This window comes from Colletotrichum phormii (assembly GCF_030913505.1).
Source record: "Colletotrichum phormii strain CBS 102054 chromosome Unknown BDP81scaffold_3, whole genome shotgun sequence".
Classification (NCBI taxonomy): Eukaryota; Fungi; Ascomycota; class Sordariomycetes; order Glomerellales; family Glomerellaceae; genus Colletotrichum; species Colletotrichum phormii.
The window spans coordinates 132,129-152,058 of NW_026851445.1; the positions used below are offsets into that span (position 1 = coordinate 132,129).

At 53.8% G+C, this 19,930-nt stretch overlaps 8 protein-coding genes across 8 annotated transcripts; 2 read left to right on the forward strand and 6 right to left on the reverse strand.

Annotated features, from left to right (window-relative positions):
* Positions 1-1,576: 1,576 nt before the first annotated feature.
* Positions 1,577-1,928, reverse strand: BDP81DRAFT_310047 (uncharacterized protein; the record flags this gene model as incomplete). The annotated part of the gene is made up of 2 exons (XM_060583597.1): positions 1,577-1,721; positions 1,783-1,928. The coding sequence occupies 2 exons, from the start codon at positions 1,926-1,928 to the stop codon at positions 1,577-1,579; spliced, it is 291 nt and encodes a 96-aa protein (XP_060449429.1).
* Positions 1,675-2,369, forward strand: BDP81DRAFT_123385 (uncharacterized protein). The gene has a single exon (XM_060581631.1). The coding sequence runs from the start codon at positions 1,983-1,985 to the stop codon at positions 2,334-2,336; it is 354 nt and encodes a 117-aa protein (XP_060449430.1). The 5' UTR covers positions 1,675-1,982; the 3' UTR covers positions 2,337-2,369.
* Positions 2,370-8,648: 6,279 nt separating this feature from the next.
* BDP81DRAFT_417495 (uncharacterized protein) lies at positions 8,649-9,324 on the reverse strand. The gene has a single exon (XM_060589626.1). It carries the CDS (start codon positions 9,154-9,156, stop codon positions 8,938-8,940), a length of 219 nt encoding a protein of 72 aa, XP_060449431.1. The 5' UTR covers positions 9,157-9,324; the 3' UTR covers positions 8,649-8,937.
* Positions 9,325-11,414: 2,090 nt separating this feature from the next.
* BDP81DRAFT_123430 (aldehyde dehydrogenase) lies at positions 11,415-13,652 on the reverse strand. The gene is made up of 3 exons (XM_060581632.1): positions 13,030-13,652; positions 11,997-12,881; positions 11,415-11,624 (listed from the first exon to the last, which is right to left on the reverse strand). Exons 1-3 carry the CDS (start codon positions 13,432-13,434, stop codon positions 11,511-11,513), a joined length of 1,404 nt encoding a protein of 467 aa, XP_060449432.1. The 5' UTR covers positions 13,435-13,652; the 3' UTR covers positions 11,415-11,510.
* Positions 13,653-13,789: 137 nt separating this feature from the next.
* BDP81DRAFT_417498 (uncharacterized protein) lies at positions 13,790-15,036 on the forward strand. The gene has a single exon (XM_060589627.1). It carries the CDS (start codon positions 13,920-13,922, stop codon positions 14,928-14,930), a length of 1,011 nt encoding a protein of 336 aa, XP_060449433.1. The 5' UTR covers positions 13,790-13,919; the 3' UTR covers positions 14,931-15,036.
* Positions 15,037-16,237: 1,201 nt separating this feature from the next.
* BDP81DRAFT_123448 (uncharacterized protein) lies at positions 16,238-16,927 on the reverse strand. Its single transcript, XM_060581633.1, has one exon. The coding sequence runs from the start codon at positions 16,822-16,824 to the stop codon at positions 16,309-16,311; it is 516 nt and encodes a 171-aa protein (XP_060449434.1). The 5' UTR covers positions 16,825-16,927; the 3' UTR covers positions 16,238-16,308.
* On the reverse strand, positions 16,842-17,523 carry BDP81DRAFT_123455 (uncharacterized protein). The gene has a single exon (XM_060581634.1). The coding sequence runs from the start codon at positions 17,328-17,330 to the stop codon at positions 16,878-16,880; it is 453 nt and encodes a 150-aa protein (XP_060449435.1). The 5' UTR covers positions 17,331-17,523; the 3' UTR covers positions 16,842-16,877.
* On the reverse strand, positions 17,342-19,683 carry BDP81DRAFT_417500 (NMD3 family protein). The gene has a single exon (XM_060589628.1). The coding sequence runs from the start codon at positions 19,212-19,214 to the stop codon at positions 17,718-17,720; it is 1,497 nt and encodes a 498-aa protein (XP_060449436.1). The 5' UTR covers positions 19,215-19,683; the 3' UTR covers positions 17,342-17,717.
* Positions 19,684-19,930: the final 247 nt, after the last annotated feature.

Genomic DNA, 19,930 nt, shown 5'->3' on the forward strand with positions numbered 1-19,930 from the left:
TACTGTGTAGTCTTTTTTGTGAAAGCCGGATCTCATTCATACCGATGCTCAAAAACCAATGGATTTCGTAGAAACAACATGCACAAAACATCATTCCTTTTTCGGGCGCAAGAAAAAGGGTTGTCAATGTCAAGTTTCGACATTCCGCGTAGAAGCAGACTTAGTTGGCTCAGTAAGTAGGGAAATACAACGAGTTCTTATTGTCAACTCATGCAGTCTCGAGGGTTTCGATGAAAAAAAATTAAAAATTGAAAAAAAAAAAAAAGGCTAAGGGAGGATATTGATCATCACTACGGCACATCACGATGGCAACCTAGTCTCGGAAAAGTCCGAAGTGAAGGTGAAGTGGAGGTTTTCCGTTTCTTTCGGAGGAGGATGGCCATCCTTGGCATCTACAGTCTAGTTATTGCGAGGGTCGATGGTTGACTTTCATAAATCAAGGTTTTAGGAAACAATACGGTTGATTATACACATCAAGGTACAAGTCCTGGGGAGAAGAAGGGTGGCGTCGATGGGGGTGTGCCTTCCTCGACCAAACGCTCGAAGACAAGAAGGATGCGAAATAAAGATGAGAGTTGAGTGCCTCTTAACAGAAGATGAAGGCATCCTCGTTATCTATCACCCAGTATTGCAAAGGTCCAGTCACCATAGAGTCTATGGTGACTTCCACATATCTAGGTGCGGGGGAAAGAATGCGGCGGCAATCATAACTTCAAGGGAAGCAAAGGAGTTTTGGGTGGATGATGGTGGTGATGAAGGAGATTTGCCTTCCTCGATGCAAAACTCGGAAAACAGCAGCCTCAAGGCTTCGAAGCAAAGGTGTAGGGGAGGTTGTCGTTTAGGAAGATAGTGGCATCCTTGATATCCAAACCCCGACATGGTGTAGGTAGGTAGGTCGATTGCGGATTTCATACAGCAATATTCTGGGAAAAGAACGCGACATTCCTGAGTACATGAAATGTACGAGTCCTGGGAAAAGGGGTGATGATGATGGTGATGGAATAACCTGGATCGGTCCAACACCCTACGAGCAATGGCATCAAGAATTCGAAGTAAGCATGAAGTAGAGTTCACTTGATCACCATGGCACCACAAAGACTGGACAAGTGGAGCAGATGTTTGTTTGTTATGATTAATTTTTATCTGATTCATCGTCGGACTTTGAGTCTCGACCTCTTCTTCCGCTCCCCTAGTCTGATCCCTCGGCATGTAGCCTCCCTCGCGTACCTAGTGGTATCGTTCCTTTCAAGTAAAAGCATTCTCTCTCTCTCTCTCAAATGTGCGCATGACTTGAAGTCATCGCCACGAGTATTCCCATCCATAAACGCCATCGCTTGCTTAGAATGTTCATCCCAGGTATCATAGTACCATGCAGTCGCTAGTAATCATAAAAGAAAACGCTCAAAAGATCTTCCTCCACACCAGCCTGGGTGTTCCGGTTGCAGCTCCATTAGGTCCAGCTCTCATTAGAATAGTTGTAGTAGTGTGCTGTAGTGATGTTGTAGTTGTTGTGTGTTGGTTGACAAAGGAGATTGAGGGTTGAGATGTAGTTGTGTGAGACTTGCTGGAGACCCATTTATCTGTAGGAGCTGCCGACGGTGGAGATGGAGGCGCTGGACATGACCGGCTGGATGGAGAAGAGAGGGCGGGCGGGGAAGTCGGAGTCGAAGTCGGCGATGCCGATGCGGCTGGCGACTGCTTGTTCCTTGAGCATGGCAATTCTAGAGGAAACTTGTTAGTATATTGACCATTGAATGTGCAGTGAGCGGACTGTAGACTTACTCATCTGCGCTGATGCCGGCGAGGTCGAGGTCGCATTTTTGGAAGTTGAAGGGAGCAGAGATCTCGGAGCCGCGCTGCTTGACCTCCTTTCTGTTGCGGCGGATCACCTTGTTGAGGAAGACCTTGAAGCCGTCGTTGGAGTGCATGGCTGAATCGTTTTGCATTGTGGTGGTGGTTGTGGTTGAGGATGTTGGGTGCGGATGTGGTGGTATTATATGCTGATGTTGTGTGTAACTCCAGCGCCGCGGTCGTGTACACAGGGGATAAGACGTGTTGTTTGTTTGTTGATGGTGATCGAAGGGATGATTCTTCAAGTTGTTGATGTTCGAGATTTCCGAAGATGCGGGAAGATGAGTGGTGATATATCCAAAGTGATTCCCCCTTGTCTCGTGGATCTGGTTCCCGCTAATCTTGCGGTGTTCCTGAAATTCTTTGCTTTTTCTTCCAGCTCTCTGGTTCCTTGGTGTTCTTGTTGGTGGAGGTTAGGCTCAGCCTTAGAATCTGATGGTCAAGGGTATAGATTGGTTGGTTTATTGGATCGTTGTTTAATTTGATCTTGTTGTTGATTTGAATGCTGGTGGAAGAAGCAACGGGAGCAGAGGGTGGGAAGCGAGCAGAATCATATATCTATTCCCAGATCGGTGGACTCAACCATGGTGTGTGGTGTGTGACGAGCGAAAAGAAGCAAGGAGTGAGTGAGTGAGTGAGGAGGAGGGTGAGGGTGTGCCGCGCTAGCATGTTGAAGACGTGCGTAAGGCACGTACGTCCCCGGGAACGATCGCACGCCCCCTCCTCCGATGAATCCATCAGCTCCACTCCCCCCTCCCTCTCTCTCACACCTCCAGGCTCTTAGCCATACACCCCGTCCCCGTCCCCGTCCGCCTCTCTGTCCTTCGCCGTGGACTTTCGGGAAGTGACTCCCTTGGGTGTGCCAGTCATCTCATCAATGCCCAAAAGCATCCGAGGGAGGGAGGATAGAACAAAGTCGGGGAGCGGAAAGGGTGGAGGAGGGAGGGGGTGTGAGTGGTTGTGCGTACGGCCAAGACTTAGAGTGAGGAGAGATGTGGGATGAAACTGCCGTGTGCAGAATCGCACTCCCAGGAACAACCATACTGGCACGACTTGACCGCCTACAAACGCAACGCATGCCATCGTAAAGTCGACCAAAGAAAAGCGTCCGTCCGTCGGCCGACGGACGCCACGGACGCCACGGACGCGGAACATGGTTAGGCGGGAGAGGCTAAGTGCGATGGTCCGCAAGGATGTGGAGGAGAGGGAGTGAGGCAGGGGATTTCGTGAGTGGGTGTGTATCCATTGCAACGGACGTAGAGGCGATGGGAACTACAAGCTACTGCCTACCGATAACGACGATGACTGACACTACTGCCTTGCTACAGATTTATTTCGCTTGCTGGGTTAAATGCGACTTCTTTGGGAATGGTTGATGATGGAATTGAGAAGAAGAGGCACGATGGGGCTCATCGTTTTGGGCTGAGCATCGACGTTGTTGCAATATCGGTTGTTTTGAAAAGAGGTATCTTACGTGGGCTGACTGTACCGCAGCAAAATGAAATGTCAAACGGCATCAGGTGATTAGGCAACAAAGTTTCCAATTCATTTTTGTGTCCACGTTGATGAAGAATACTTGTCACTGCCTACCTACTCCCTGGTGAAACAAAACGACGAAAACGAGCTGCTGCAAAAAGTACCAGGCAGAATAGAAAAAAGTTTCGACTCCGTGTTTGGATCGAGCATTGGATCAGGGACGCCGGGAAATTCCCCAAATCACGAGACGGACAGGGGAACAGGGGGAAGATCATCATCATCGCCGCGTGCGCGTGGGGGAGGAGACTCTCCAGTTGCTCACAGACGGCCGGCCGTACGCTGATCGCCGAACGGCAGCCCCTGGTTGGAATGGAATCCCCTGCGACCCTTGCAAGTTGCGGAGCCCTGCGCTGGGCAGTGAAGTGAGCCGCGAGCGTGTGTGTGTGTGTGTGAGAGTGGGAGTGAGAGTGAGAGTGAGAGTGAGAGTGAGAGTTCGGACTGACTGAGAGGGCTGAGTGTGCAAGTGAGTTGACTGCCCGCCCTCCCATCGAATCTGAAACTCGACACTCACTCACTCACTCACTCACTCACTCATACGGCACACCGCTACTTTTCCGTCCGTTGTGTTGTATAATAAGAAAACGAGAATTTGTTTCAAGATTGGGAGGATGGGTGTGTAGTCATGGGGTGGTGGTGTGTTGCTTCGTAACGCTGCTGCGCAATACGCGCGCAACGACGTTCATGCCTTTTTGGCCCTACGGATCTTACGTGCGGTGCTGCGGTGCCGAGTGATGCGCAGTCGGCCGGTTCGGGGCTGGTGAGTGGACAGAGAGGATGTCATCGCGGACTCTGGAATTAGACACATTACACACAGACAGGCACTACTACTTTACTCCCGCACGGTTGGACTGGTTCTTTGATGTGACGATATTCTACCAACGGGCGACTGGTGCTCTTACCAAAAGGCCGTTTGCTTGGACGGCTTTGATATGCAGGCACCATGCAGGTCCCGCCGACTCATCGCGCCGCCTCCGCGGGATTCCAGATCGAGACGGCCTGTAATCTGTCATCGCTCCTCCATGTGGGAACCCAATTCTCTCGGCCGATGGGGGTAAAGGCACATCGCCGTCTACTCTACTCCCCAGTCGCCGCCGAAGCAGGCCCCGTGATGTGCTCCGGCCGTGCCCGCGTGTTTCCCCCTCATTGTTTCTCACTTTACCTAGACGCAGACCCTTGTCCCACTGCTGCATTTGAGATTTTGTGTAATTAGGTAAGGAAAGAAAGGAAAAGCGACCCCGAAACTGCCCTGGTCTTCCCCCGCCGCGCGCGCGCAGTGTGTGTGTGTGTGTGTGTGTGTGTGTGACGCCCGCCTGTCGCCAACCCAGACGGCCGGAGTCCGGGGGCCGGTGGGAGGCCGGCGAATGTGTGTCCACTGCTAGCAGCCCAACCCAAGCTACCTTACAGTGGGGGTGTAGCCGTGTAAGTTGCAGGCATATTCTGCTGTTGCGCACGTAAAAAGCCGACTGCAGATTTAAAGTTGTATTGGGTTTGGGCGTGGCATCACCATGGGGCATGGGTACGAAGAGGTAAGGCAGGGGCATGGATTAGGAAACTTTAAGGCCTGGGCAGATAGGGAGGACAAGGACGAGAGTGTTACAGCAGAAGCCCGCGTGATGCCGAGCGCTACCTGCACTACGGATACACACCTTCTTCGCTGGGCAAAGTAGAGTTTGTCATCGGAGCTTTCCCCTTCATCTTCAGGCGACAGCGGACAGGGCTGGCGCGACGAGACGATAGGGCTCTCACTCGGTTTTACGAGCTGCCTTGTCTGGGAGGGTCGTATTACTCCGTTCATGTCCGTCGCTATCGGGATCGCGATCGTGGGTTGAGGTTACCAGGTCCCTCTCGCGATGATCGTTTGGCATGAGGCATGAAGCATGAGCTTGGTATTAACGAGGGGGCCCAATGTGGACAGTGGTAGTACGACAACGGTTTCCCTAGTAAAAATCTGAATCCGTACGTCCGAGTCTGTATACGGCGGCATCATCGTACGCTAGACACTAGACACTCGACACTCGACACTCGACACTCGGGTTTGACCTTCAGACACGCGATCGACGAGACATTTGTACCGGATTCCAGGTTCGGAAACATATCATCGTGTGTTACGAGTATCGAGCCGGCCGAGTTCGAGGTTTGAGTCTCGAGTAGCATTCCTCTCCGTTCGTGCCGTGGGAAGCGTGGCCTTCACGCATTCCAATCTCAATCCATCTCATCCGGCCATTCCAGCGTAGCATCAGCCCTGCTACTCCACGTACTCCCAAGTGCTCCCATCAAAACTGCTGTCCATTCTTTACCGCTCTTTTCTTCAGCAGAGTTTCCAATGAGGCTGGTTTACATTCCAGCACCTGACCTCTCCTCCAATCCGTACTAATTACCTACTCAATTACCATCCCTGCTCCGATTACGAGCAGCTGGAATGCGATGCGGAACCCCTGCGACAATGGTCAAACCCGTGCCCTTTGGGGCTGAACAAAAAATCTTTCCATTTGCAGGAATGCAATCAAGGACCCCCTGACACTTTGGGCATTCCTTGGGTCTTCGTGCAGCCCTTTTTCACTTTTTGTGACTCTTGGGTTCTTGATGCATTAGCAGCATTTCTCTAGGCATCATCATCATCTTCTTCACCAATGATACCAAGACTCTTGGCTTCTATTAATGGACCATGTGCTGTACACGTAACAGCACAGGAGGGGGGTGAGGTGCATTTTTGTCGTAGATTCGTAGTCGTAGTCGTAGTCGTGAGCCTCCACAGCCTCAACGCCAAGGCCTAGAACGGACTCACGTTTCGTTTGGACACATGAGAGAGAGAGAGAGAGAGAGAGCCACAGTTCGAGCATTGGAAACATCTCCCAGCCTCAACCGTTTTAGAGATGCTGACACAGCAAGCAACAACAGCGTGGAAACGGGCGCTGGGCTCAGAGAAAGTTGTCAGCGTGTCAGAGTGAGAGAAGCACAGAGCACTCAGCCAACAGTGTATCCGTAGCAAGACGTGTGTGAGATGTTTTAGTGCACAGAGCAGATACTGAACAAGTTTTGGGCTTGTCGTGGCGTCTGTTTCCCCCTCTCAATTCTCTCTCTGCCGCGCCACATCCGCGTTTGCCAGCGTGCCCTGGCAGCGCCTTCACAGTAACAGGAGCCGAACCTGCATGGAACTAACGCCCAACTTTGCCAAGTTCGGGTCCCATGGGCCGTGGGCCCCCAAAAGACGCTCTACCCTGAAGAGTTTAGCAAACGAAAAAGATGGACGCTTTTGGACATGCCTGTGACGGCTTGCCGGCTTGCAGCAGGCGTACGCCCACCAAGAAGCGGTGGACGAGGGGAAGGGGGAGGGGGAGAATTGGGGCTGTCGGACTGGCTGCACAGCGTCGGACTCAAGGGATGGGGTTAAATTGGTTGGCGGTAGATCCTCATCACCAAACGTCAATCACGGGTTGGTTCGAATGCAGAAAGTGCTGGTAGGTGCGTGCTCATGTTGCTGGCAGCCTTCTGCACACGGAAAACACGGATGAGATACGGATACATCACCACAACTGCAGGTATACGAACGAGTTACACGAGCGGGATCGTCAGGACACCACCGGCTTACAAGCTGAATTCAGAGGCGTGAGGGCGTGGCAGTAATGGAGATAGGTGCAGGGCCAAGCAGACGCAACCACTTACTCTGTACTTTATCAATTTCTCACGCGTCTCACTGGTTCCGAGCTGGCGGATTGTGAACCCCGGTGATGGTGACACCTAGATGATGATGATGATGATGATGATGATGATGATGATGATGATGGCGGTGAACCGATGATGCAGATGATTTGATGCTGACGATTCCTTATTCCGATACTGCAGTACCTACTCCGTATCCGTACGCACGAATATTGATTCCCAATGATTTGGAACGTATGCTTGTTCCCTGCCTTTGCAGCTTACAGGGCCCCTTGGCTGCAGACTCTCATCTCGCCCAGCAATCTGCAATAGGCAGATCATGGCGGGAAAAGGATTGTAATGCTTGCTTTGCCTTCGCTTGCCCCTGCAGGTTCGCCATGTGCGGCGTGCCTGGTCAACCGAAAAACCCTCTTGAGAGTCTTGACCGGTAATAACCCAGCCCGTCTCAGCATGTTTGTTTGTTCTTCCCTCCCCCTTCAATATCGGGATTGGACATACCTAATCCCTTTCAGCCCCAAAATCTGCCAAATCGTGAAATGATGTGCCATTTGCCAATTTAACCCAGCAAATAGACTCGATCCAATAAAAGCCCCTCTAGGGCCAGTGCTGACAGGGCCATCTTCTTCCCGATCGGGGGAGGCTTTTCAGCACGTATCAACCCCTGGTCAGATCCAATGGGGCCCTGCCAGGCTTGCCAGCTGGACCTCTCGCGCGTCCCAGGGCAAGGGTTTGGCAGCTTGCCTCGTCGACGCCGTGTCCGCCAGCCTTGGAGGGATCTGTGATCTGCTGCAGAGAAAAAAAATCCCCTCCCATCACACCCCCCCCGGTGGCTGCCAAACCATTTCCATTGGATCGAACCCGACTGTTCGTTAGCGTCCGCAAGCTCCAGTATGCCACAGCGGGACTTGCCGGGACTTGAAGAGGGGATCAAGAGGGGGGATCAGAGATGGAGGACGCGGCAGAGGCAGAAGACGGCGTCACGGAAGCACCGCTTTCCAGATCAAGTGCCTCCCACAGCAGCTGAGTTACGGCCGAAGGGAGAGCGGGGATCCGTGAAGAAGTGGTGGAGAGGGGTGTGTGTCTTTCTTCAACCTGTGATCTGATGAGCTAGTTTGGATGCGGATAGTAGCAAGAGTTGATGGATAGGATAGGTAGATGGATGGGTTAGTAAGCTGGTAGCGTTGGGGCAGATTGTGAGAGAGAGGAACATTTAGCCCAGCTTACCTAATAGACCTTCAAGACTCAACGGTCGACGGATGTGCGGTCCTTGAAGCCATCGTTAGCTTGACTGATGACTGACAGAGCCTCGTGAGCCTCCCTGACAGCGAATGCCACCATCAAACTGACCGATGGGGAGTGGTGCAAGGCACAAGAGTTGCACGCTACGAATAGCGGCTGCCCCCAAACTAGAGAACCCCACCCTTCCCGCTCAGCACTGGCCTCCGGTGGCTTAACTAAGCGTCCCGTCCAGCGCCGTCCTCCTTCGCACCTTCTCCAGATCAGCGCTTCCTTCCACCACACGTCCCTCACCCCGAAGTGACCGGCTCCGGACGGCCCCACTACTGACCGAGGGAAGTCATTGGCCAATTCGGTCTTGAGAGTGGAGACACACACACACCCGTCGAGCATCTTGACATCTTGCCCGATGCATCGATATCGACAACACCAACACCACGGACGGATCACCGACCCAAGATAGCCTCGTCCAAGTAGCCCCAACATGGCTGAACGCGGCAGTTGCTCTTGGCTTTGATGACTTGCCAAGGCCTTTCTTTCTTCAAGCCCCTCCAAGAGCCCAATTAACCCCCATCGGCAGTTTCTTCCTCATCGTGCGGCTCTCATAAGTCTGGTGTAGCGTACGATGCACTCTCAAACTTGGCAAACACAGCATCAAAACCATCGTATATTCCGTTTGCGGTAAGTTTCAAGACTCCAACGTCGGGGCGAAGCACGAAAGCAGGGTAAATTCTCAACTCCTTCTCTTGTCTCCTCACTATTCCCATCCGCCCATCCCGCTCTGTAGCACCGTACCTTGTGCCACTGCGTCCGTACGGAGGAAAGCATCAAGGAAACGACTGAAACCCTCCGAGGTATCCTCAGCACCACCATTGCCTACGAACGAACACGCCCTCCCCCCTTTCCACCTTTTGCCTCCCCAGCGGCCGACGATGTCTCCATCCTTGTTCTCATTTTCGACCGCATTCGAGTAAGTCGACGGTTTTTTATTGCGGCGTACCGTAGAAGAGAAGGAAGAAAAAAAAGTCGTCGTGTTCCCACTGAAACGATTACAGTATGCCTCATGCGGTACTCTTTTGTTTCGTTTCATGTCCGCAATGAGACAGATTCCGAAAGGGTTCCAACAAAACCAATCACTCACACAATGAAGACGAATCCTTGAAAATCCTCGAGATGTTCTCGGCCGTCGCTACGCAAGCTTTCCATTGTTTAAACTCGAGAGACATCCCTCGCGTGCGCGGCCGCCTGCCCGCACGCTCTTTCTAATCGTTCATGTTTGCTTCCAGAATTCGGAGAGTCCATAACGTGAAAGGGTCTCGTATACTGTCCGCAATCGAGACAGTACAGGACTCAAGAGATGGACCAGCATTGTCAAGCTTTCCTGCAGAATACGTCTCGCACGAGTCGGAAGAAACCTCCATATGACCCTTTCTTTCGCCTCCGAAATCTTGCCTCCTTCAAACATGTTGTAAGACGCTTCCGGGCGCCGTACTTTCACACACCACACATGTCACAATTTTTGACTCCAACGTTGAAGAAAAAAGACTAGATCTAAACAAGAGTCTGTCACTTTTTTTCTGAATGCGATGAGACGACGGACGAAGGAAAGCTTCACGAGGCTTTCGGGAGATCTTGCACTCGAGGTTTCCAGGTTTCAAGGGTCTTGCATGGTGTTTCGATGCTTAGCTGTCTTGGCTGTGGATTTTCACTTTTTCTCCTGCTCTTTAAACTTTTAACAGTCGTGTGCGTGTCTGCCGTACCCAACAGAACATTACTCATACTCCATACTCTCCCACGACTTACTTAGAAGCATAGAGTTTATAACATTACAAACAAGCCTAACCCCGTAAGAAGTCGTTCGTCTCATGAGGATACAGCACGGGTGGGAAACCCCGGTTGCGATAACGAGACAAATGCTTTCCTCGCGCCTTTTCCGTGTTGAGCTTGAGCTTATTTCTCTATGTGTGCGTTGTATCCGCCATGCAAGGGAGGGGAGAGAAATGATGACACGTCCCCATCCTCGGACTGCTGCACACGCCTCCTCCACGCCTCTCACGTCCAGACAGAAAACACAGAAAACGTAGAAAACGAAGGGAGTGAGCAGCGTGTGTAGATGCCAAAAGCGGATACACAATCGGGGCATGCAAACGCACGAACGCATCTGCATCGTAACAGCGGCATCGCAAACTGACCACTCACAGCCTAGGTCTCGGAATTCGCCATGCTCCATGCCACGCTGCCACGCTGAAATGATCTACCACCCTTACCTGGCCGTCTTCAACACTCGCATGCTCCGAGCGCGGCCGTGGGATTACAGTGGGATCACGGAGCCGGCGTCGGGAATGGACACAGATGCAGAGGAGAACAAGAACACGAGGGAAAAGGGGGGGGGGGGGGTTAGCGTACCAGCTCATCAGGGACGTAAGGGTTAGACAGTAGACAGAGCGATCGTGCGTGGGAACACACAGATCACCCACTACCGTGCACCAAACGGCATGATTTCCAATCCAACGTGATGAACCATCTGAGCGTACCAACGCCGTTGACGTGAGTGACACTGACACTTGACGCTGTCGGCGGGTTGGGTTGATCATGCGCTTGGTGCCTGCTTTTTGCTTTCATACGAGTTTGACAAGTAGTCACATCACATGGCAGGTTGTCTAGTTGCGTCCGCTCCTTGGCTGGGTACTGGCTGACTGAGGTGAGGTGAGGGTTGAAAAAAAATAGAGGTATCTTTGATTTTTCCAAGCGTTAAAAATATCGTGATCGTGCAACTCCACTTTCCATCGTGCATCCTCCCCGATGCTCTGGCTCAGCCCAACCGTGACACAGACATCCGGCCGCCCACTGCTTCACACAAGCTTGTCAAGTCTTGTCAAGTCTCGGAGACTACCCAATACTAGTGTCCACAAGAGAAGCGGCTGCCTGTGCGCTGAAGAAACGCCGTCCCTGACGTACGCCGTCCCTGACGTGGGCTCGAGTCTAGCAGAAAGCCTGGGACCCAGGACTGAGGTTTCCTGGCAGAGACAGTCATGACTAGGTAGAGCCTCCTCGATCTAGGCAACATATCCCGCCGCGATCTCTTCTCTCCACCAAGCAAAACACCATCCCGACAGCATCACCAACACACCCTCCTCCTCACCCAAGCTTCCCACATGACACCGAGAAGCCGGTAGGAGCGGGCATAGATGGGCTCACGCGAAGGAGGACTGCTATGATACTACCACTTATTTGGGGTAGTCCTTCAAGTGGTAGCTCTTGAGCTTGACAAACTGATCGTAGCCGAAGCGGCTTAGGGTCTGCCCCTTGCCGGAGTTCTTCCAACCCGTCCACGCTAGGTCCTAGAAGAGTTGTCAGTACCGAAGTTTCTGGGGGGAAGGATGATGGCGGTGGCTTGATGACGAAGATGGCTTGCAGGCTGGTGGGAAAGAAAAAAAAACGACTTGCAAGTTGATAGAGTTTGCAAAGCCGGCAGGCAGATAAAACAACAAAAGAGAAGAACAAGTTAACGTGCGGCTACCCGCCCCGAGTCGGATCTTTCTAACCACTTTGCCAACTCTAGCGTTCGGGGCGGGGGGAGCATCGGGCTAGGCAAGAGGGAAGTGTGGGGACCGGAGACAAACAACCACGGAAGATAGTGATCGGAGCGGGCAGAATATAGATCGGACGATCGCCAAGGCAAGAAATGGCATGTTGTGTTGTAGGGTACTCACTGGGCTGGGGTAATCGCATCGGTTAACGAAGACGGTTCCTGCTTCGACCTGGTCCGCGAGCTCGTAGCCGCGGTCCGTGTCCTTGGTCCAGATGCTGGCAGTGAGGCCGAACTCGCTGTTGTTCATGAGCTTGACAGCCTCCTCGTCACTCTTGACCCGCTGGACGGGAATCACCGGTCCAAACGTCTCTTCCGTCATCACCGTCATCGAGTGGTCCACACCCGTGAGGAGCGTAGGCTTGACAAAGTTGCCCTTGGGCGGGGGGTTGCTGAAGGACTCGTTCTCGGGGGTTGCGTCAGTGGCGCCCTTGGAGAGGGCGTCCTTGATGTGCGACTCGATGGCTTCCTGGGAACGCTTCGAGATGACGGGGCCAATGTGCGTACCCTTATCAAAGGGGTCTCCGAGCACGTAACCCTTGAGAACCTTTTGGACGGCCTCGACAAAGGCATCGTGAATCTTGTCGTCAACGTACACCCTCTCGACGGAGCAGCAGCTCTGTCCCGAGTTGAAGACAGCGCCGTCGACAATCTCGGCCGCAGCCCAGTCGATGTCCACATCGCTGCGGATGTAGGCCGGGTCCTTTCCTCCCAACTCCAAACCGACGTTGACAACACGGTCTGACGCAGCCTGCTGCACAGCCAGACCACCGGCCACAGAGCCGGTGAAGGCTACGAGCTTCACCTTGGGGTTACGCACGATGGACTCGATCATGACGGGAGAACCACAGTGGAAGTACTGCAGCACGCCAGCCGGGAGACCGGCCTCCTCAAACACCTTGGCCACGCGCTCCACAATGGTCGGAGTCTGCGGTGAGGGCTTCAAGATGACGGTGTTGCCAGACAACAACGCGGGAATGAGCGAGTTGACCAGAATGAGGTAAGGGTACTGGGGAGTGTGATGTTAGCAAAGGAGACAGGGGTATCGCGGTGGTGGCTCAGCAGTTCGCGTTGTCTCACAGCAATGGAACATTCACCACCATGCTGCGGACACAACGTAATGGGTGGAGCCACGCAAGTAGGAGACAAAAACCCACATTCCAGGCAAAGAGAACAAGAACCGGGCCAACGGGAACCTTGCGAATGAAGCGCTTGAATCCCTTCTCAGCCTCGCCGTCGGTGTCCGTGAGAACGTCATCGACAATCTTGAGGAGGTACTCGCCGCGCTTCACCGCCGTGGCGATTTCGACGCCGGTGTAGGCGCAGGGGCGGCCCATCTGGACGGTAAGCTCTTGAGCCAAGTCATCCTTTTGCTCGAGAAGGAGGCTCAGGGCCTTCTTGACGATGGTCTTGCGGTCGGCCAGCGAGGTCTTGCTCCATGACTCGAAAGCCTTGGTGGCGGTGTTGGGAAGCTCATCTAAGTCGGACTGGGAGACGCCATTCCGGGTGAGGATGGCCTCGTTGGTGGTGGGGGAAATGGTCTTGAGGACTTCGACAGACATATTGGATGATTCTCTTCTTCACGGGGTATCAAAGGGTTCAAATTGAAGAAAAGTATGAATGAGAAAAGAGAATCAGTTCCGGTTGATGATGATCAGGAGGCAATTCGCAGCATAGATATCCCCCTTCATGAATCGTGAGCTCACTGAGGGGCAGGTGGAGGGGCAATGACATGGAGGGGCAACCGCCGCACCTGTGACCTGCCGGACCGCGCTTGTGGGGAACGCGGTAAGATAAGAAGATGATGTAATCAATCTGTACCACCCCCGATAAGATATTGGCGATAAGGCCCGCTCTTGTTTTTTTGCAGAACCGCGCGCAGTGGCTGGGATCGCGGACTTTCACATTGAGGATCTTGTACAACGACAGTTGCATTACCGCCGACAACGAGGCTGCCGACAAGGCTGTAGCAGGGGAATTAGATCTTGCTGTTGCTATCATTTTCAATACTTTTGAGGACCCATAAGCCATTGTATAACAGCCCACCATGGCCCCCGAAAAACGAAACAAGTTCCTCGACGCAGACGAGAGTGACGACGAACTCGATCAGAGCTACGACTCCGAAGCCGAGGAGCTGCGCAAGGGAGGCCGCAGCGCCAAGAGGCGCAAATTCGACAGCGAAGACGAGGACGACTTTAGCGACGAAGAGCAGAACGTCACAAAGGACGCAGAAGACGCAGAGAGCGACGGTGAAGGCGCCGACGAAGAAGATGATGCGGAAGCCTCAACCTCGACCAACAAGAAAAAGTCCTCATCAACCTCGACAAAGCTAGACCTCCCAGACGTCTCCAAGCCCCTCACGAAAAAGAACCTCGTCGCGACGGAAGAGGCCATCAAGAAATCCGGCGTGGTCTACATCTCGCGCATCCCGCCCTTCATGAAGCCCCAGAAGCTGCGCTCCCTCCTCGAGCCCTACGGCAAGGTCAACCGCATCTTCCTCGCGCCCGAGGACCCGACCGCCCACACGCGCCGCGTCAAGGCCGGCGGCAACAAGAAGAAGTTGTACACCGAGGGCTGGGTCGAGTTCATGCGCAAAAAGGACGCCAAGGCCGTCTGCGAGCTGCTCAACGCGCGGACCATTGGCGGCAAGAAAGGCTCGTACTACCATGACGACATCTGGACGCTAAAGTACCTCAAGGGGTTCAAGTGGCGCCACCTGACGGAGCAGATCACGGCCGAGAACATGGAGCGGACGAGTAGGATGCGGGCTGAGATTAGCAAGGCGAGCAAGGAGAACAAGGAGTTTGTGCGCAATGTGGAGAGGGCCCGGGTGCTGGACGGCATTGCTGCGACGAGGGAGAAGCGCGGCAAGGCGGCTACGGCGACGGAAGCGGGGGCTTCTTCTGCCGGCGGTGCTCCGACGGCGGCGGCGGACGAGAAGCTGGACAAGAGGCGGACGGTGTTTAAGCAGATACCCCTGGCGGATAGGAAAAGCGAGGCTGGCTCGGCTGCGAAGCCGGCAGGTGATGTTGCGAGGGTGCTTGGAAAGATCTTTTGATGAAGAGGGTGGGGTGTGCGCTTATTGTTCGGCGTTCGACGTTATCGCCGTTTATCTTACTGGTAATAGGGAGCATAATGAGACTTCAAAATCATAAGATGAAAAATGAGAGCCCTATGGACCGGCAACCTCGGGATGTTGCGGTGTGTGGTTGCAAGTGTACGCGGAGGTGGGCATCGATGGCCGACTGCCGGACTACGAATGCGAGAGCTACTGGGTCACCATCTTGTACGGCTGAGGTGGGCGGTCTGTCTGGCATCTTGGCATGAAAAAGAGACGATGCAATGACGTCCTCTAGGGCTACTGTACAGACGAAGCTATGCGTAGTTGGATACCGCGGCGGTATTCAGGCGGGATGATGCGTGTCGTCTGTACTCGCCGGCATGAAGACCCTTTTGAACTGTGAAGTATGTTGCTGCATAACGGAGCGAATGCGAATGCTTCGTCTACACCACTCTCGGCTCCGCGACGAGCTACACACTTGGCGAGCTCCTGACTTGGCGGTTTGCTCACTTGGCATGAAAGATATGATGAAATGGTATCTTCAAAACTCAGACGAAGAAGCTGCTCGAAATAACGTGATTACAATAGCCAGCGCTAACATGGGCATTTTGGTATTAGCGCAACGCCCAACTTGAGGCTCAACAAACCGCGCAAAAGCACAGAATGGAGCGCGGTACTGCAACAGGTCAGTCTCGGAAACACCTTCCATTGGTTTCTTGCAACATGTAATCGTTGTGTAAAGATCCTTGTCAGCCGCGGCTGTGATCTTGATTACCTCAACAACAGTCCCTCAGCCTCGGCCTCACGGTAAACTAACTTGGGTCCACCAAGCTCACCACCAAGCAACCCAGGCGAACTTACAAACTCGACGAAACTAACACTAAGCTTAGGCATATTCCATGATCAAGAACATTCTCCTTGAAGGCATTCGTATTCCTACTCACACGAAACCGTAGTCATCGCCAACACAGCAGCGCCGCGCCAACTTTGACCGGCGACCAAGAAAACAAAGTATCCGTCTACAGCATCTCGATCAGATGGCAGCAACCCCGATCTCCAAAAGCCTCAAACGCAAAAGGGCAACACCTGTTGCGCGCGTCCACGCGGGCAGGCCTCCACTCTCACCTGTGCCGCCCGCCGAGCCCCCCCGGCCAAATGGAGTAAACCGAAGCTGCCGTCGCCCGCCGCCGTGGGAGAGCTTCCCGTCCGTCGGAGTCCGCCTTGACCTATGAGCGGACAAGGTAGAAACAAACGTTGAGCAACAACGCACACCCTACCACCATCATGGGAAACCTCAGGAAACTGTAAGTCCGTGCGTATGGCGCCGACAGTCAGGTCCCCGTCGGCATCCCGCTCCCTCCCTCCCCCCGCCGTCTCATCGATTGTCGCCAGTCAGTTGTGGTCGGGAAGCGTGGAGGTGGAGGCTTACCTCATGATGGATGGGGTTTGTGAAGAAGAGCCTCAACTGGGAGCGGACACATCTACGGTCTGAGTGGTCAAAGTCTGGGGAAAGAGAGGTGCCGACAGCTCTCTTACTCCCGTTTAACCGGCGGCGCCTGTAGGCTGTCTGGGGCTCGGGTCCGGGGTCGGGGGACCTGAGGAAGGGTAAGGCTGAGTCTAACCAGTCTGCCAGTCCATGGAGACTCTGGGGAAGCCTGAGGGTAGGAGGAGGACGGGCCACGTCGGTCTCGTTGACTTGAAACAACGACGCCGTCTCTGGTCCCAGGCAGAGGGCGTGGCTCCTAGAGTCGGCGGCGGCCGGGTCGCGGTCCATCGGGTGTCCAGTGCTGGATGTAGGCAAGTAGGGGAGGCTGCCCGTCTCTCGAACGAACACAGGGAGAACAGGCCATGGGCTCATTTGTTGATGGGCTGACGGGATCATGAGGCTCATGACTAAGGTAAGGGGTCTGGGGGGTGCCGACTCTGTGGTGCGACTTGCTGTGCTTAAGCCCGCTGGAGTCGGCGATTAGAAACAGTCAGGTCGGCAGTCCCAGACAGTCGGCACCCTCTTTGGTAAACTGAGGGAGAAGGCACGGACTTTGGACTGTTGATGGAAAGGTCGAAGTGCTCTTGGGTAGGTAATCGTGGTGGTACGGGATGGTGGCATGTAGGGTAGGGTGTGAATGGTATAAGTCGGGAGCCCCTGCCAAGGGCCGTGCGACGACTTTGCTGCCGGACGCACGTACGACGTTGTCCATCAATAGAGTGCAGGGCACGGGACGTAGAGAGGCAGTACGAGCAGTAGGAAGAGTGCATGAAGAGAGCTCGGACAAGTCGAAATGGCACATCGCCGACAGCTCTGAGACTGGATCCCTGCTTAACGGCGATGGATCGTGAGATGCGGCGGTTGAAAGGCAGAGAAGTGTAGAGAAACGCAACAAGACAAGGCGGACGCATGAGCCATGTGGTGATCTAGTAGTGTAGTCTTTTTTTTTTCTCCTAACGACAAACGCAAACGCCTTTTCACTTGCGTCGCAGTCTCAGTCAAAGGTATCTGATGATGCATACACGCCTTGCCACCCCATCCTTGAAACCATCCCATCCATTTTTGAGAGAGAGAGAGATACCCTTCCTCTCTTCTTCTTTTTGCCTAAGAAACCAAACGTGTCCACGTACCATCTCGTAGGGAAACAACTTTCCTCCCCGCAGACGGCCACTTAACCTTAACGCTGCCTCGGGGCCAACAATCGTCGGGGATCTCAAGGAGACACGTCCCAACTCAGTCCCGTCCATAGAGCACACGCCCCTCCCCTCCTCCACTCTCGGAAGACGGACAGTCAACGCTTAATCCTGGATCTGGAGTTCGTCCATATCGTCGAGCAGTTCATCCATGTCCACTCTCGGCGCGCCCTCATCACCCTCGGTCTCGGCGATGCTCATGGCGTCCGGATCGACCTTCTGCGGCTGTTGTGACTTGTACAGCGCCATCGTCGCGCGCAGCTCGTCGTCCTCCTCGACGTCGCGCAGGAATTGCTCGTAGTCCTCGTTCATGCGGTCCTGGTCAGCCTGCTTGGGCAACAGCTCGCCCTCGTCCTTGCCCATGCGCTTGAGCTTCCAGTTGCGGTTCTTGTGCTTTCTTCTGTTGGGGTAGTGCTTCTTGACCAGGATGACGTCGGGTATCGTCGAGCCGTAGGCGTGCGACTCTTCAATGGCGTCAAACTCCTCGTTGTTGAAGTTGGTGCCCGTGAGCATGTAGCCCATGACCGAGTCACCGGCGTGAAGCAGGCCACCCAAGTGTGTTCTCGCAAAGTAGGTCTTGTCGTTTGAGCCCAGGTCGGAGGCGCGGGCTACTTGCACCTCTGCGAGATGCCACTTGCCCTTTGTGATGCCCGTCGGCTCGATGTCCATGACGATAAACTCAACAAGCGACTTGACGTCGGCAAGGGAGCGGAATGGTGCGCGCCAGTATATGGGAGCACTGACATCTGCGGTCTGGAGGGTGTTGGGGTCGAAGAGGTATACTGCGGTTCCGATCTTGTGGCAAATAACGAGGGGAGAAATGTTGCCGGATGCCCTCGCCAGCTTGATGGGCATAGCTACAAGATCGTCACGGCAAATGGGGATGATTTCAACTGAAAAAGTGAACTTGAAGGATTTTGTCGATGTGTGGATATCTTGCGAAATAAGCTCCTGCGACTTCTTGGACGTGCAAGGCACAACGGAGTGGAGGAAATCGCAAAACTTTTCGGCCTGATTCCTCGCCGAGAAGAAGAAGTCGATTCCGTCCTTTGCTTCCTTAATGTTGAGGGTATCTCTGTGCGCGCCGTGCTTCATGATCAACTGCTCGAGGTAGAGGAACGTCCTCTTGTGCAGGACCTTTTGCCGGACCTGGACGGAGGCGCGCCACACGTTGGCCGTGTACGACTTTGCGCAGTCGGGACATTGCTGGTATGCGACGATGTAGATGGCCTCAAAGGCCTGCTGAAGAAGGACGCCGCTCTGGACCTCGTCCTGGATCGTAATCTTGACCTTGACTCGTCTCGAATGGGGTTCCGTCCACACAAAGGAGGCGTCGATGATGCGTATCTTGTTCAGGCCCTTGAGCTTCTTGAGGCAGAGGGCGAGGAGTTCGCGGGACTCGGGCGCGGCGACGATCCAACTGCTGGGCGGCAGCAGCCAGCGCTCGCAATCTCTGCAGAAGTTGAGGGTGGCTTCGCGCTGGACGCCCTGGGAGATGTCGACGGTCAACTTGATGCAGTCGAAGCAGAGCGCGTTGGCGGCGGTGGTTCCGTCGATGGGAGCGCCGCAGTTGCAGCAGAGAATCGTGGCGTTGGTACTCATATTTTCGTCTCTTTTGCCCTCACTGCCTAATTCCTTGTCGATGTAGGGGAGGGAAATGTTCTAGGAAAATGAGGCGACAAGGGGCTCTCTTGGGCAGTTTGGGCTCGATATATCGCGGGGTTGTTCGTCGAGGGGGAAAAGAAAAAAAAAATCATGAACCCGGCCGATAAGGCGAGCGCGGGGCTTATCAATAAAGTCACATGATAATGACGCCGCTGGTGGCGGGGTTTCGCCCAGGTTCGAGTCATATTAGTAATCACAACTTACACCATGAACTTGTACCTTCCATTCCTCTAATTGTTTCTCTGCCTGTTTATTATCACCGGCGTCTTCCATTGCCCTGATAGAGAGGGAGTTTATAGGGAGAAAACGGCTGTCTTTTCTCAACAGCTACAACTTGATGCAAGGACAGTTGCCCGGACACAAGGTTAAAATGGGAATACCCCTAATCCTGAAGTGCAGCGGTACCGCGTTGCTGTAGCTATTGCCCTCGACACTGCGTGCTGGCCGTATCTCACCTGGAAAAAGTCGAAAGTCCGTCTCTTGGTAAGAAAATCTAAACTTTTGAGTCATACATACGCCCCTGTCTATATGCAGCTTCTGTGACTCATCGTCGGCTCAATAGCTCAATTACTAGTTCAGTTGTTCCTCCCAAGAGTCCAAGACGGGTGTGAGTGGGGACATGTATCATAGAAATGGTCGAGAGGCTTTCTCAA

Coding starts and splice junctions, on each gene's coding strand:
- BDP81DRAFT_123385 (XM_060581631.1), top strand. CDS start 1,983: ATGTGGTGGTATTATATGCTGATGTTGTGTGTAACTCCAGCGCCGCGG.
- BDP81DRAFT_417495 (XM_060589626.1), bottom strand. CDS start 9,156: ATGGTGGTGCTGAGGATACCTCGGAGGGTTTCAGTCGTTTCCTTGATG.
- BDP81DRAFT_123430 (XM_060581632.1), bottom strand. CDS start 13,434: ATGTCTGTCGAAGTCCTCAAGACCATTTCCCCCACCACCAACGAGGCC. Junction 12,882..13,029: donor TTGTTCTCTTTGCCTGGAAT/GTGGGTTTTTGT, acceptor CACACTCCCCAG/TACCCTTACCTCATTCTGGT. Junction 11,625..11,996: donor GATGCGATTACCCCAGCCCA/GTGAGTACCCTA, acceptor CAACTCTTCTAG/GACCTAGCGTGGACGGGTTG.
- BDP81DRAFT_417498 (XM_060589627.1), top strand. CDS start 13,920: ATGGCCCCCGAAAAACGAAACAAGTTCCTCGACGCAGACGAGAGTGAC.
- BDP81DRAFT_123448 (XM_060581633.1), bottom strand. CDS start 16,824: ATGAGCCTCATGATCCCGTCAGCCCATCAACAAATGAGCCCATGGCCT.
- BDP81DRAFT_123455 (XM_060581634.1), bottom strand. CDS start 17,330: ATGCGTCCGCCTTGTCTTGTTGCGTTTCTCTACACTTCTCTGCCTTTC.
- BDP81DRAFT_417500 (XM_060589628.1), bottom strand. CDS start 19,214: ATGAGTACCAACGCCACGATTCTCTGCTGCAACTGCGGCGCTCCCATC.